The following is a 12,392-nucleotide window of genomic DNA, read 5'->3' as shown; positions in this document are numbered from 1 at the left end:
GCGTTACTCCTTCAGAGGTGTGAAGGTCCCAGGGAAGAAGCCTGGGGCTCATTCTGGAGCCTTGCAGGACACCTGCAGTGATGCCTGTGCTTCCTACGCCTGAGTGCTCCTTATTTTGGGGGGTTTCTTTTCAAGTCAGAGTCCCTGTGCCTTTCAAGATGAAGCTGACTGCACTCACTGCTGCTCACAAGGCCAAAAAGCAGCCAGAAGGATGACACCAGTCTGAGGGAATGTCTTACTTCATTGTGACAGGAAGAATTTGGAGCCAACAGTGTAACACCAGCACTGCCTGCGCACCCAGGTAGACTACGGCCTGCTGTAGTTTGATTACATTCATACATTACATTTGTAGTTTGTTTACATTCAGCTCACACTTGGAAGGTTATATGTACAGCCCATAAGTGCTTCAAATATAGGCTCCGATTTTCCAGTGTTTACCTCAAGTTGCAAGTTCTCTGCTCTCCTGACAGCTGGATCCCTAGTGCAGAAGCTGATGGCATTTGCACAGAAAATACTCTACTTGTTATAAGCAAATTAACTTCTGACGTCCTACATAGAGCCCATGGAAGATAGGATTATATAAAGTAGATCTTGGAAAAAGATATATGAAAGCATTCCAGTGAGAAAACAAATTGCCTTTTCTTGGCTTTATCTTTCAGCATTCTTTGGCAGTTTTCTTGAGGACTGACAAGGTCTGGAAATAGCTCACAGAACCTGCCTGCAAATACCTCTTGTGCCTGAAAAAATAATGGCACACTATGGCAGGTGTCAAACCCAGGAGCACCTCTATCAGGCCGCTGCTTGACGTCATGACTCTAGAGGTACATAAAATAGGATCCGAATCCTGTAGAAGGGGGGAAATGGGAGTACTTTCAGGCCTTGCAGAGGCAATTTATCTTTAAAATTCCTTTTCTCTGATTTGCCTTTCAGTAAGGCAGCATAATCAGCAAAATTCTAACCTCAGAGCTCCAGTCCCATTAGTCATACAAAGCTTAGGTGATTTATAGTCAGAAAATCATTTCAAAACATCTGAAAGGATTTTGTTATTCTGCCTACAGCTACACCTGTGCACTTCTTTGTCTCTAAGTTTCAATTAGAATTAATTTAAATAAGAGAAAATCATGTTTCCTAGTGGCTGAGCCTGTTAATGAAATATGTTTCGCATTTCCAATGGAAATGGGAATTTAGCAAAGTAACAGGCAGAGCTTGTGCCTGCATTATGAATACATTTTATAATTGAAAGACTTTATCTTAATCTCATTAATAAGATCTTTACCTTGATTTTATTTCATTTTTACCGTATTTGTATTGCTCTTAATATCTGGATTGCCACCCTATTAACATGACAACTCATTTTCTAAGGTGCCTGAAGAATCACAAAAAATGGGAGATTCTCTATTGCTCCAAATATCAGTAAGCACCCAGAGGAAAATTTTAACACGTTATGTTAAAAGTCAATAGGAGAACAAAAAAGAAAGGAGCAAGCAGATAATGAATTTAACCATGCTTTTGCACTGAAGTATAATCTAAAACAAAGAGAAATGCATGGCAATGTATTTGTAAACTATTTACCTAGATGGTTTTACTTCAGGCCTCTGGAGGCACCTTTTGCAGAGCAAAAAGTTACTTACTTGACTGCACAGGGGACATACGTGGAAAGAGCACAAAGAAACTGTTAGCCTCCATATTAGTTTTATTAGCACTCTAATACTAGAGTGCATATTAGCACTCTAGCAAGCGGTGTTCTGTTCCTCATGCACATTAAGGACCCAGTCCTCACAGACCTGGGTTAAGCTTAACACATAAAATATTCTTCAAGATTTAAGTATTTTCATATGTTTTGAATATACTTGATATAACTAACCCTAGACTAGCCTATGAGAAGAAAAAAATAATCCTAGGCAAGGTACTTCATGTGACAAAACAGAAGTGCTCCACAGTCCCTTGCAGGGTCCTGCAAAGTAACACACCATCAGATAGAGGCTTCTTTACTCTTTCATATTGCCAACTTCTGTCTTTCAAGAAGTGTTCATGAGCCTGGAGTTCAGTAGTACAATTGTAACAAGGGCAGACCTTGACCTGCCAATGCTAAGTAGTGGCAGTAACACAACAGCAGGAAAAAAGAAACCATGTAGATGAAAACTGTACTGAAATTGCTAGAAATAACATTAAAACATTCCTACAAGTCTTTCAGCATCAGCAGTGGTAGGAAAAGGATATGCCAAAGCAGAAACGTGGTGGAAGGGACAGAGCATCCTTGTCAGATGAACTCACAAACTCAGCACATCACCCTTTTACTAACTACTGTACCATGGAAAACAAATGTGACATGAGCAAGCATAAATCACACATGTTTATGCACACTTACAGATTGATAATACATCTCAACAACAGATATTTTCTACTTTTTTTTCACCAACTGGATGATCACTTCCATAACGATGCCCTTTGCCACGTCAAAGAAACAATCCTGAGTGACATTTTTACACATTTTAATAAAACAATTTTTCCTAAACCAGCTTGCACAACCCTGGCCCATGCCACCATAAGCTCTTGGGCAAAAACAAATCTAAAATCTTGGAAATTGGGAACACTGGGCACTTGGCTTCCTCTCTCATGAAGGGAAAGCCAACAACAAACAGATATAAGTAAGAAAAATGTGACATGTACTGTTAAAATTGGTACATGACATATAAATAAGCCCCAGTGGAGTAACCACCCATGAGTTATGCTTGGTACCTATTGGCTAGATTACCCCTTCCTCTTTTGGGCAAACTCTTCGATCTCAGATCTCTGATAACAAGGAAAATCTCCTTGCTCAATACAAGGTTATATAACAAAAGGGAGCAAGAGACCTTGTCTTCTCCTTGCTGAGCAATACGTAGTGCAAACATCTCCAGAGAAAGCTTTGGGGAAAGGCCAGGCTTGTTGAATGCATGTGAATTGCAGTGTTTTTAAGGAGATATCATTCCTCCTACTGCTTGGCTCACGCTGCCTTAATGTGGCTCAGACTGTAAATGACACAATTTGGTTGCCACCATGCTAACCTCTACATTCCTCTGGCTCTGAGTGAGAAAGTCTCCTCTTCCTTTCTCACCTAGCTTCAAATGGAAGCCTCATGAATGCTGTGGATTTAGTGCTTAGCTTTATAATTGTGGTTTTATTTGAATTGCCGCAAAAAATGTTGGGTGAGATTAAACACAGGCTTCTCCTTTTGAAGAGGTCTGTGCTTAATATGACTTTTACACCCCATATTCTCACTAACTTTTATTTTTTCTGTCTTTGAGTCTAGTTGCAACTCCTGCTCCTACACTGCAGTTGTGAGTATTTCCTTGGTACTGTGCTAAGTTATATTTATGCATAAACTTTTGCTAATTGCTGAACCCATGCTGGAATGAATAAAGCTTTCATTCATGTTTATATATTAGTTTCCAACATTTGTATGTTTGTAATCATCAGGCTAAAAACAGCTTTCATTTGCAGAGATGTAAACTGAGGGTAACTGAGTCAGGAGATACTCTCGACTAGGTACATGGAAAGATTTTTTTTTCTAGTATCACTAACAGATGAGTTTATCACAGAAATGTCCAAATTCTGTAACTCCATGTAATTTGTTCAGGGCTGGTAACTGTGGTTATGGCTACATTCACAAGTAGTTTGGATCGACAAAAATGAATCTCTAGAGCTCATTTTGGGCTGGAGACCTGATACACACATTTCTCTAGATTGCTGAAACTCTTATTTCAGAAAATGTTTAAGTTTGCACTGATGGTCTTTTACTGCTGCAGCTCATCTCCCGCCCAGGTTAGTTTGTTCCAAGGAGAATCCAGGTCACATCCTGCAGTGCCCTTCCAGATGAGGACCAGAGCTCAGCAAGCAGGCAACATTTGTACATTGTCTGAAAAGCGCTATCCTGATCTGAACTAATGCACTAATACAGACACGCCCTATGCATACAATCAAAACTTACACAATTAGAATATCTGTGGCAATTCCTAGCCATCAACAATTTTCCCAGCCATATAATTACTACTATTAACAGTACGCATTCCCAATTTAATAAATGGAAGCAAGATAAATGCCCACATCACTTTGGCTTCCCCAAAGCTTTACGATTCATAACATAGCAATCTGTTGCCCTTGGCCTTTTGGAAACAGCATCCATGTGATAATTGATAATAATGATAATGCAGCACTTCTGGTCTGTTCTGGATATCTGATGGCTTCAACTGCTTTGTCTTAGAGGAGGCAGTTGAGAAAACCCTTGAGTCAACAGGTTTAGGGAAAGAGGAACCAAGGAGGCTTCTGGTATAGCACCATGGGAGAGGGTGGATGGTAGGAAGAGGTGATGTGACACATTGCTTAGATTTTCTGTGTTTTTAGCATTGCCACCTTGTAGAGGAACTGCCACAACTGCCTCCTTCTCCAGGGCTTTTCCATTTTTGTTGCACTGGCTCTAGTTTCAATACCTCCAGTATGGGAAACCAGGCTTCCTGCTTCTCTCTATTCAAAAATGTTACCAGCCCCCTCTTCATGTCTTGCCCTGTTGCTGCTGCAAAAAAGCATAACCTATGTGCATAGCTGTGTTATTATCCACCGTTCTCTTCTGAAGCTGTTAACACATTACTGCTCATTGGCTACCTCATAGGAACCATTTATGTACATCCTTTGAATCTCACTTGTCCCTGAAGTGAGTGCAAATTATGTCAAGTAAAACTACTTACCTTTAGATAGCAGACAGAGCCCCAGGCAGACAGTGGGCCAAGAAGCAGAAGGATGGCATCACCTTGAAAACACTGTAATTACACACATTCAACAAGCCTGACCTTTTCCCTGAGCTGTCTCTGGTGACGTTTGTGCAGCACGTTGTTCAGGGAGGCAATAAGGAGAGGACAGGGTCTCTTGCCCTGTTTTACTATATAACCCATGTGCTGTATACTGAAAGTGCTCAAAAAAAAGAAACGGTCAAGGTAACCGATCATGTTTTAATGCAGTGACTAAACAGAAGTTGAACCGTTGCCTTTGAAAAGGTGGTGTGTTTTCAGTCTAGTCATGCACAATACCTGCACACATATTTCAACGATGTGCAAATTCATTGAACAGCAAGAGCACATGACTGCTTCTAGACTTGAAACCTTTGATTCCTTCCCGGACTTGAGTCCTTTGTATGGTATAATGCACTTACAAATATAAATATCACCCAATCAGAGACACATTCTGCAAAGGTTATACCCTTCTAGTTTGTTTTTAGGCTAAATCTATCAGGTCCTGAAACTACTTAAGCCTCAGTCATCATAATTATGGTGAGGAACAACTTCAGTCAACGTTATATGTAATTTATTTTTCCTCCAACTGCCAGCTATATCTTGACAAAGTTTCTAACTGAAGTTTAAAGCTTGCTTTGTTCAGAACAATCAGGTAAGCCTATGATGCTGGAAAGGTCTGCTGTCACAGATATGTGAGAAAGCAAGGTAGAACCTGGTTTACTTGACTTCATGTGGGTCATGTGATGTAATTAATTCCAAATGTTTTTGGTTTCTGTAGAGAAACTTCCAGCAAAAGATTTAAATGATGTAATAATTACCTTTTTCCTCTCATGAGCCCTCTGACTATGCCTTAATTTATGATGCTTTTAACTAGCATACATGTATCCTGAGGCTATGATGGGTGCACATTTATTTAAGTCAAAAGATAAATCTTAATGAAAGGGTTTTTTTGCACAATAATTAACTTATTTTGATCATCATAACAGTAATTATTAGAGACACAAAAACAGAATCAGATCTCAGAAGAAGCCATGAAGATCCTAAATAGGGTGGAGTACCAACACTGCCCTATTATTTTGCCAAAAATGATACATCAAAGTGGCAGCAGTGAATCATCACACACTACTAGGAACTACACCCAAGGAATCCAAGAGATGAAAATATTAAATGCACTAACCTCCATCATAAATCGTAAGTTATAATCACACAGCAGATATTTGTAATATGCCTTTTCTCAGATATGAACCTCTGCTCTCCTTATGCCTCTCTCAATACAATCTCTCATAAGATTAAAATACAACAAACCCGAAAGAACCACAAAAGCACAAGATTTTTGGCTTTATATGAAAGGTCCATCTATTAAATATATATATATATTGATGGATTAAAAGTCTTAGCTATGCATCAAATAGTACATCTGGGCAGCCCAGTTCTTTTAGGAGCATCTTCAAAAAATCACCCTTTTTATGGGATCATACACACCATGAGAAGAAAGGCCAGCAATGAAAAAGAACGCGCCCACTCTTAACCTGCTGTCATCCTGTCCTTAGTAAAAATAACTACTGTTCTGATTTTCTGCACAGTCATTAAACCATTGTGCACATGCAACACGACTGCACACACAGACAGTATACTTGCAGCCAGCTCTTTTGCAGTGACCTACAATGAGGAAGTCAAGCACATTTTAACAAAAATATCTTAATCCTGTGTCAGATTGAAGATTTAATTTCTCAAAACTAGAAAACTTTAATGATACACAAGGTGACTTCATATAAGAGAAGCTTCAGCAACAATACAGGAATAACGAAAAGGATGTAGTATTTTACCTTTTCCAGTCAAAGTTTCTTCTTTTATTTTCCTCACCGCTTCTTGGCCCTCACTCTCGATGTTTCCAGCTGTCACAATACAGAAACACAAAATTGGTGATGCAAACAACTTAAGGACAGTGAATATATGCCTGCTATCATTACAGGTTAACCACAGTGTAAAACCAGTTATGAGTTTTAAGTGAAAATGTGTGATTCATTGTTGTTAGAGCAGCAGAGGTCTTTAAAGAGCTCTGTACAAATGCCCTGCTGTTCACATGAGTTCTGTTTGTTCATCTCATTTATTCATGCAAGCTATGACCACCTGCTGGGTGGAACAGCTGAATGTAGATGCAAATCTGTGAGCCACGTGAATTATATCACATCCAGTCTCTAAAAAAGCTTTACTGTAGGTGAGAGTGGACCACCCTCTGCTCTTTCCAAAATGAAGAACTTCACAGCTGGAGAAAAGGCCCTGCTAACCTGTTCTGAATGCTCAGGAAAAGTTTTACCAGTACTAACGGAATATATGATTAAGCATCAAATAAATGCCTTTTGTGCCATTCAGCTGACGTGGACAGTTAATAGTTATCTGACATCTGTTTTGCAATTTTGCTGTGCGTCTGTATTTGAGCAGTTAAAAAATAATAATAATTAAAAAAAATGATTTGCAACACTGATATCTGATGGTAATATATATCTTTGTCTTGATGATAGGCAAGAAGACTTGACATTTACATAAATGTAGCCAAAATAAAGACATTTGACATTTCAGATACTTAAGATAAAATAATTCTCATAGAAAACCTAGGGTCATACTGGCCTATAACTGTTCTTTATAAAGTACATTAACTCTGGAATTATACTGCTCAAACTAACCAAGAAAGGATAAGAATTAGAAACCAACCAAACAAGCAAACTAACAAAAACAACAAAGCAGACATTTGTGTTTTTTGTTTGTTTGTTTGTTTGTTTTGCTTAAAGACATCCAAGTCTTTAAAGAACAGAAATGTTCAGCTTGATGCTAATTTCCAGATACAGATGCACTGTCAACAAAAAACCCTCCAGTGAAACTGCCACATCCAGGGAAATCTGGGCACAAGGGTGATAGGCAAAGGATTGTTTTTCCTCACTGTTTCACCCAAAGTGATTTAGTAGAGTAAGATTTCAAGCTCAGTGTGTTGTAACACCAGATAAGAGTGTTGTTTTGGGAAACAAAAATAGTTTGGTGCCAACTCTGTGAAGGTCTGATGCGATTCCTCTTTCATTCAGCACTCCTCATGCAGAGAACAAACTTATTAAGCCTCCAGTGTCTTTACCTCTCAGTATGATCAGTTGATTTTTTCTTTTAAGAGAACTTGTGTTCACAACAGATTTTAATTTGCGTTATTTTGCTGTTATATAAATGGTAATTAATTAAAGCTCAGTGCCCTCCAAATGAGCTCATGTTATTCATATTTGCATGTTTTTCATTCTAGACCACTGCGATAAAATAATTATTTTGCTAAGCAGTCATTTCAAATGTCTGTTTCCAGCCCAATTCAACAGAGAGTTTGAAAACTAGATTCTGAAGCTTGAGTACTGTAAAATTGAAACAACCTCGGCGAAAGCTGCTACTGCAATAGAGGCTTTTGAAATACTTCTTTCAAAGAAAATCCTGTAAGAAAGAATTAGGAGACTGAACAAATTATCAAAATCCTAACAAAAAGTTCAAAGACAAGTATCACAAAGATACCATAGGACTGTGAGAGTGATCTACACCTCTGATTTTGCTTAAGGGGATCAGCATCCCCTTGCTGAGGATGAGTGGAAGAAGAAAGGGACAGGTTTCACTGCTTCTCTTCAAGTATATCCTTGTGGAATCCTCGAAGCAAAGTAAACGGTAGGCATGAAAAAGAGCAGCCTCCTTTTAAGTTCTACATTAATTATTTTAAGTTCAAAAAATACTTTTTAAGTCAACAAGCTACCACAATTGCCTTTAGGTTGGTAAAAATCAAACAAAATCTGTGTATCTTTTTGATGTAAATGATTCACTAAAGGGCACAACTTCCAACCACACTAAACAGGAGTAGAGTGCTCTAAACTAAGCTGGGTGGTGTTTTATTAAGTGAAGGTCAAATTTTTACCAACATCAGGTATTTTAGATTCTCAGTACTGTATTTGTAACAACTGTGTAGAAAAACTTTGTGATATACAGGAGAATCATCTTTGCTTGACTTTTTGCAGATGATTCACCATATTTTTTGTATGCTCAGTGTGCCATTTTTATCCAAACCAGAATGCATCCATTTTAAGCTCAATAGCATCTGTAGCGTAAGTTCTGCCTACCCTTCAAGGATTCAAGTGGTGAGGAGGACGAGAAGGTGAAGATAGATCATGGTTTTATGCAGTGAGGGAATCTGAACAAAAGCTTTAAGAAGAAGGGATTCAATGTCTTGAGAGCTTAGATTGTGGAAGTACCTAAAACTGTAATAATTATGCTTTTCTTGCAAATTTAAAGTGTCTATTGGGAGCTCAAAATGCATACAGCTGTCTCAAGAATTGTTTATGCAAGATGTTCAGTGCCCTGTCTGATGCTTTCCTTCTCTGTCCCCATAGAATAGTCAATAATTCAGGTGAGACTGATTCAATAATAACACTGACTACAACCAACTTTGAAAACAAAACTAATAAAATAAAAATAAATTCCAGTCTGAATGGACGCATCTGTATAAAAAGAGATATCATATTAAAAAAAAAAAAAAAAAAAAGAAGATATATTAATAGCATTAAAAATTCTAGTTCTTAGCAAAATACCGAAGCTCATATTGAAGAAAGAGGAGAGGGGAGGGGAGGGGAGGGGAGGGGAGGGGAGGGGAGGGGAGGGGAGGGGAGGGGAGGGGAGGGGAGGGGAGGGGAGGGGAGGGGAGGGGAGGGGAGGGGAGGGGAGGAGAGGGGAGGGGAGGGGAGGAGAGGAGAGGAGAGGAGAGGAGAGGAGAGGAGAGGAGAGGAGAGGAGAGGAGAGGAGAGGAGAGGAGAGGAGAGGAGAGGAGAGGAGAGGAGAGGAGAGGAGAGGAGAGGAGAGGAGAGGAGAGGAGAGGAGAGGAGAGGAGAGGAGAGGAGAGGAGAGGAGAGGAGAGGAGAGGAGAGGAGATAAATTCAAATACAACTTTTAGTCCAAAAAATGACTCTCCTCTTCAACATTTTTCTACACAAATGTCACAAGTCAAAGCACATTGAACTAAAGACACCACAGAAGTACACAGAAAAAATCTTATCACCAGTAGGAGGCTTTGAATCTTACCCTAAAGGTCAGACTCTGTCATCTTAATCAGTTTAAGTAGATTCTAACTCTGGAAGTTGTTTCGGGGATTTCAATAGAACTGTCACAGAGTATTGCTCAGCCTGAATAAGGATGGCAAAAATACAGCCCCCAGAAGCCTGGCATGGATGAATGAATTTGTACATTACAGAAACACTTACACTGTTGCTAGTTAAGGGGTACTAATATATTTACGTGCTCTTTATAAAATATTATTAATTCCTTAGAAGGTGAAAATCTCTCCAAAATAATAATTGCTAATCACCAATAACTCATAACTAATGTACAAAATTGATTCTGACAAAAAGCAAGGCTTTTTGCATAATTTTTTTTAATAGAAATGGGAATTTACCATCTTGACCTCTGAAGGGAGTGCACTGCAAGGCATTAGAAAGACATTTAGAATAATCTGTGAACAACAATACAGCCTGTGAAGCTTAAGATTGCCTGGAAAGAATAAAAGCACAAATTTTATAAGCCAGAATTAGCAAAGGGAGAATTTCATGACTTTCAACGAATGAACACAAAGCCAAAGCACAAATAAAAAGCTCCTGAAATGGACACTGAGCAAATCCAAAATACTCAAGACATGGCAGATCAGAGAAACATCCAACCCCTCCAGCCTGGAGGCTGAGGGCCACCCTTTGCCACAGCGTGGCTCTCAGTTGGCAGCAACCCCCTTTTCTTATTTAGCCATAATTATATAGCAGTTAATCTCTAAAACTAAATAGCTTTTCAGGGTTAGCAGCCTGCCCTGTGGCCCTCCCCACTGCCCCACTTTGGCTATGGTGTTTTGGAAAGGGGAGGGGAGCCAATGCTCAGCTCTCAGGTAGGAGGGTAGCAGGAAAGTTGACTTGCAGATGTGGTACATGTAATGCAAAGATATTCACCAATCACTTCAAGTAATCCAAGTTTAGAAGTGGTGTCTACAAACTCTAATGCATATGCTCATTGCCAGGAGAAGCTTGGTAGTATGGTAATAAAGTTGGTATACCATACGATTAAGAAGTTACACATGGTGATGGTTAGGTGTCTTTGTGCAACAGAACACACGAGAGGTTCCAAATGTGAATTTGAATTAAGGAGTCTCCTCAGAGTAGCATAATCCTAATATGCTACTATAATATGACTGAAGGGAACTGATCCAAGTGGAGCACAGGCCAGAAGACTGGGCTTGCAAGAGCACCCAAAGTTGCCAGAAAAAAAAAAAAAAGAACAAAATCATACCAGCTAGTGGTATAGATTATGATTTTGTGAGTGTGCATGGCGTTGCATAACAGTGCCTCAGAGAGACAAAAGACTGCCCCCCAGAAGCTCTAACAATGAGAAATCTGTAAAGTCTTGTATGAAAAAATGTCTTGCTTAGGAAAAAAGAATATAGGTCTCTCACCCATGAAATTTCCAAGTCATTAATTTGTTGTTCAACAAAGCCAGGTATAAGGATATGTCCTGGTACAAAAAGGCATTGAGAAAGTGACACACAGCTTCCTTATGTCTAGACGTACCACATGGCCTTTGTCATCCAGTTCATTGTACTGCACTCACAATTTAATACATGCCTTTTTGACATGAAAGGCAAAAATATCACTGAGAGCTTGCTTTTGAGAAAAGAAGCAAAACTGAGTAAGGAGGAGGAGGTCAGTTTCCAAACAGAAAACAAATCATCATTCTTGCCCTAAGTTTCAGCAACCCCAACTGTTCCAAGAGAAGATGTGAGAATGCCCCTGTTTATCAAACCAAAGATACAACCAGAAAAGTGCTGTTTCCAACAACAACCTGTAGCAGGTGCTGAAAAAAGTGTCAGTGTCAGCATTAAAACTAGAGTGAAGTTTTCTGATACACCATTCCAGAAGCAAGTAGTTTAAGAGGTTTCCTGAATCAGAGGTTACTCCTAGCTTCTCTGTGAACCTACCCTCCACTTCTTCATCTCATCACATTTTCAATTCATTCAAGCACTTGGCCTCCAAAGAGTTCTGGGACAACAAAGTCTGTGATTTAATGACACAGTTAATTGGATTAGAAAGGTCATACTTCAGTTGTTCCTCTTTTTAAATTGTTGGATGTTCGCTACTCTGTGTATAATAGAGAGAAAATAACCACTTCTTATTCACTTTCTCTGTAACACTCATAATTATATAAGCCTTTATGATATCACACATCAGTCATCTGTTTGCAAGCGGAAGAACCTTTGTTTATTAGCCCCACCTTGCACAAAGCTATCCCATATTCCTCATCATCCTTCTCTGCTTTTTTCCAGTTCTACCAGGCTCCTTTTGAGTATTTACAACAAGCTCAAACAATAATTTCTACAAAGGAAGAGGACACTTCACATCTTGTTTTTGTTTTCTTTCCTGCTAAGTAATAAGATTTTATTTGCCTTTTTGACAGGCATTAAATATTGAAGATGCTTTACAGAGAACTTTCAACAGTAAATCACAAATTATTTTCTTATTATTGTTATTTTTGGAGTGGTAGTAGTTAATTTGGATCCTATTCTTGTAAATATACAGCTGCGGTTGG

The 12,392-nt window shown here is 39.0% G+C and overlaps 1 protein-coding gene across 2 annotated transcripts in view; it reads right to left on the bottom strand.

Moving 5' to 3' along the window:
* Positions 1-12,392, bottom strand: part of DHRSX (dehydrogenase/reductase X-linked) — a 215,173-nt gene that overhangs the window by 114,093 nt on the left and 88,688 nt on the right. For both annotated transcript variants that reach the window (XM_032187688.1, XM_032187678.1), the window contains exon 3: positions 6,593-6,661. In XM_032187688.1, coding sequence (XP_032043579.1) covers positions 6,593-6,661 — 69 coding nt within the window. The remainder of the gene's footprint in view (positions 1-6,592; positions 6,662-12,392) is intronic.

Source organism: Aythya fuligula, chromosome 1, assembly GCF_009819795.1.
Source record: "Aythya fuligula isolate bAytFul2 chromosome 1, bAytFul2.pri, whole genome shotgun sequence".
NCBI lineage: Eukaryota > Metazoa > Chordata > Aves > Anseriformes > Anatidae > Aythya > Aythya fuligula.
This window is presented reverse-complemented; position numbering and strand designations above follow the sequence as displayed.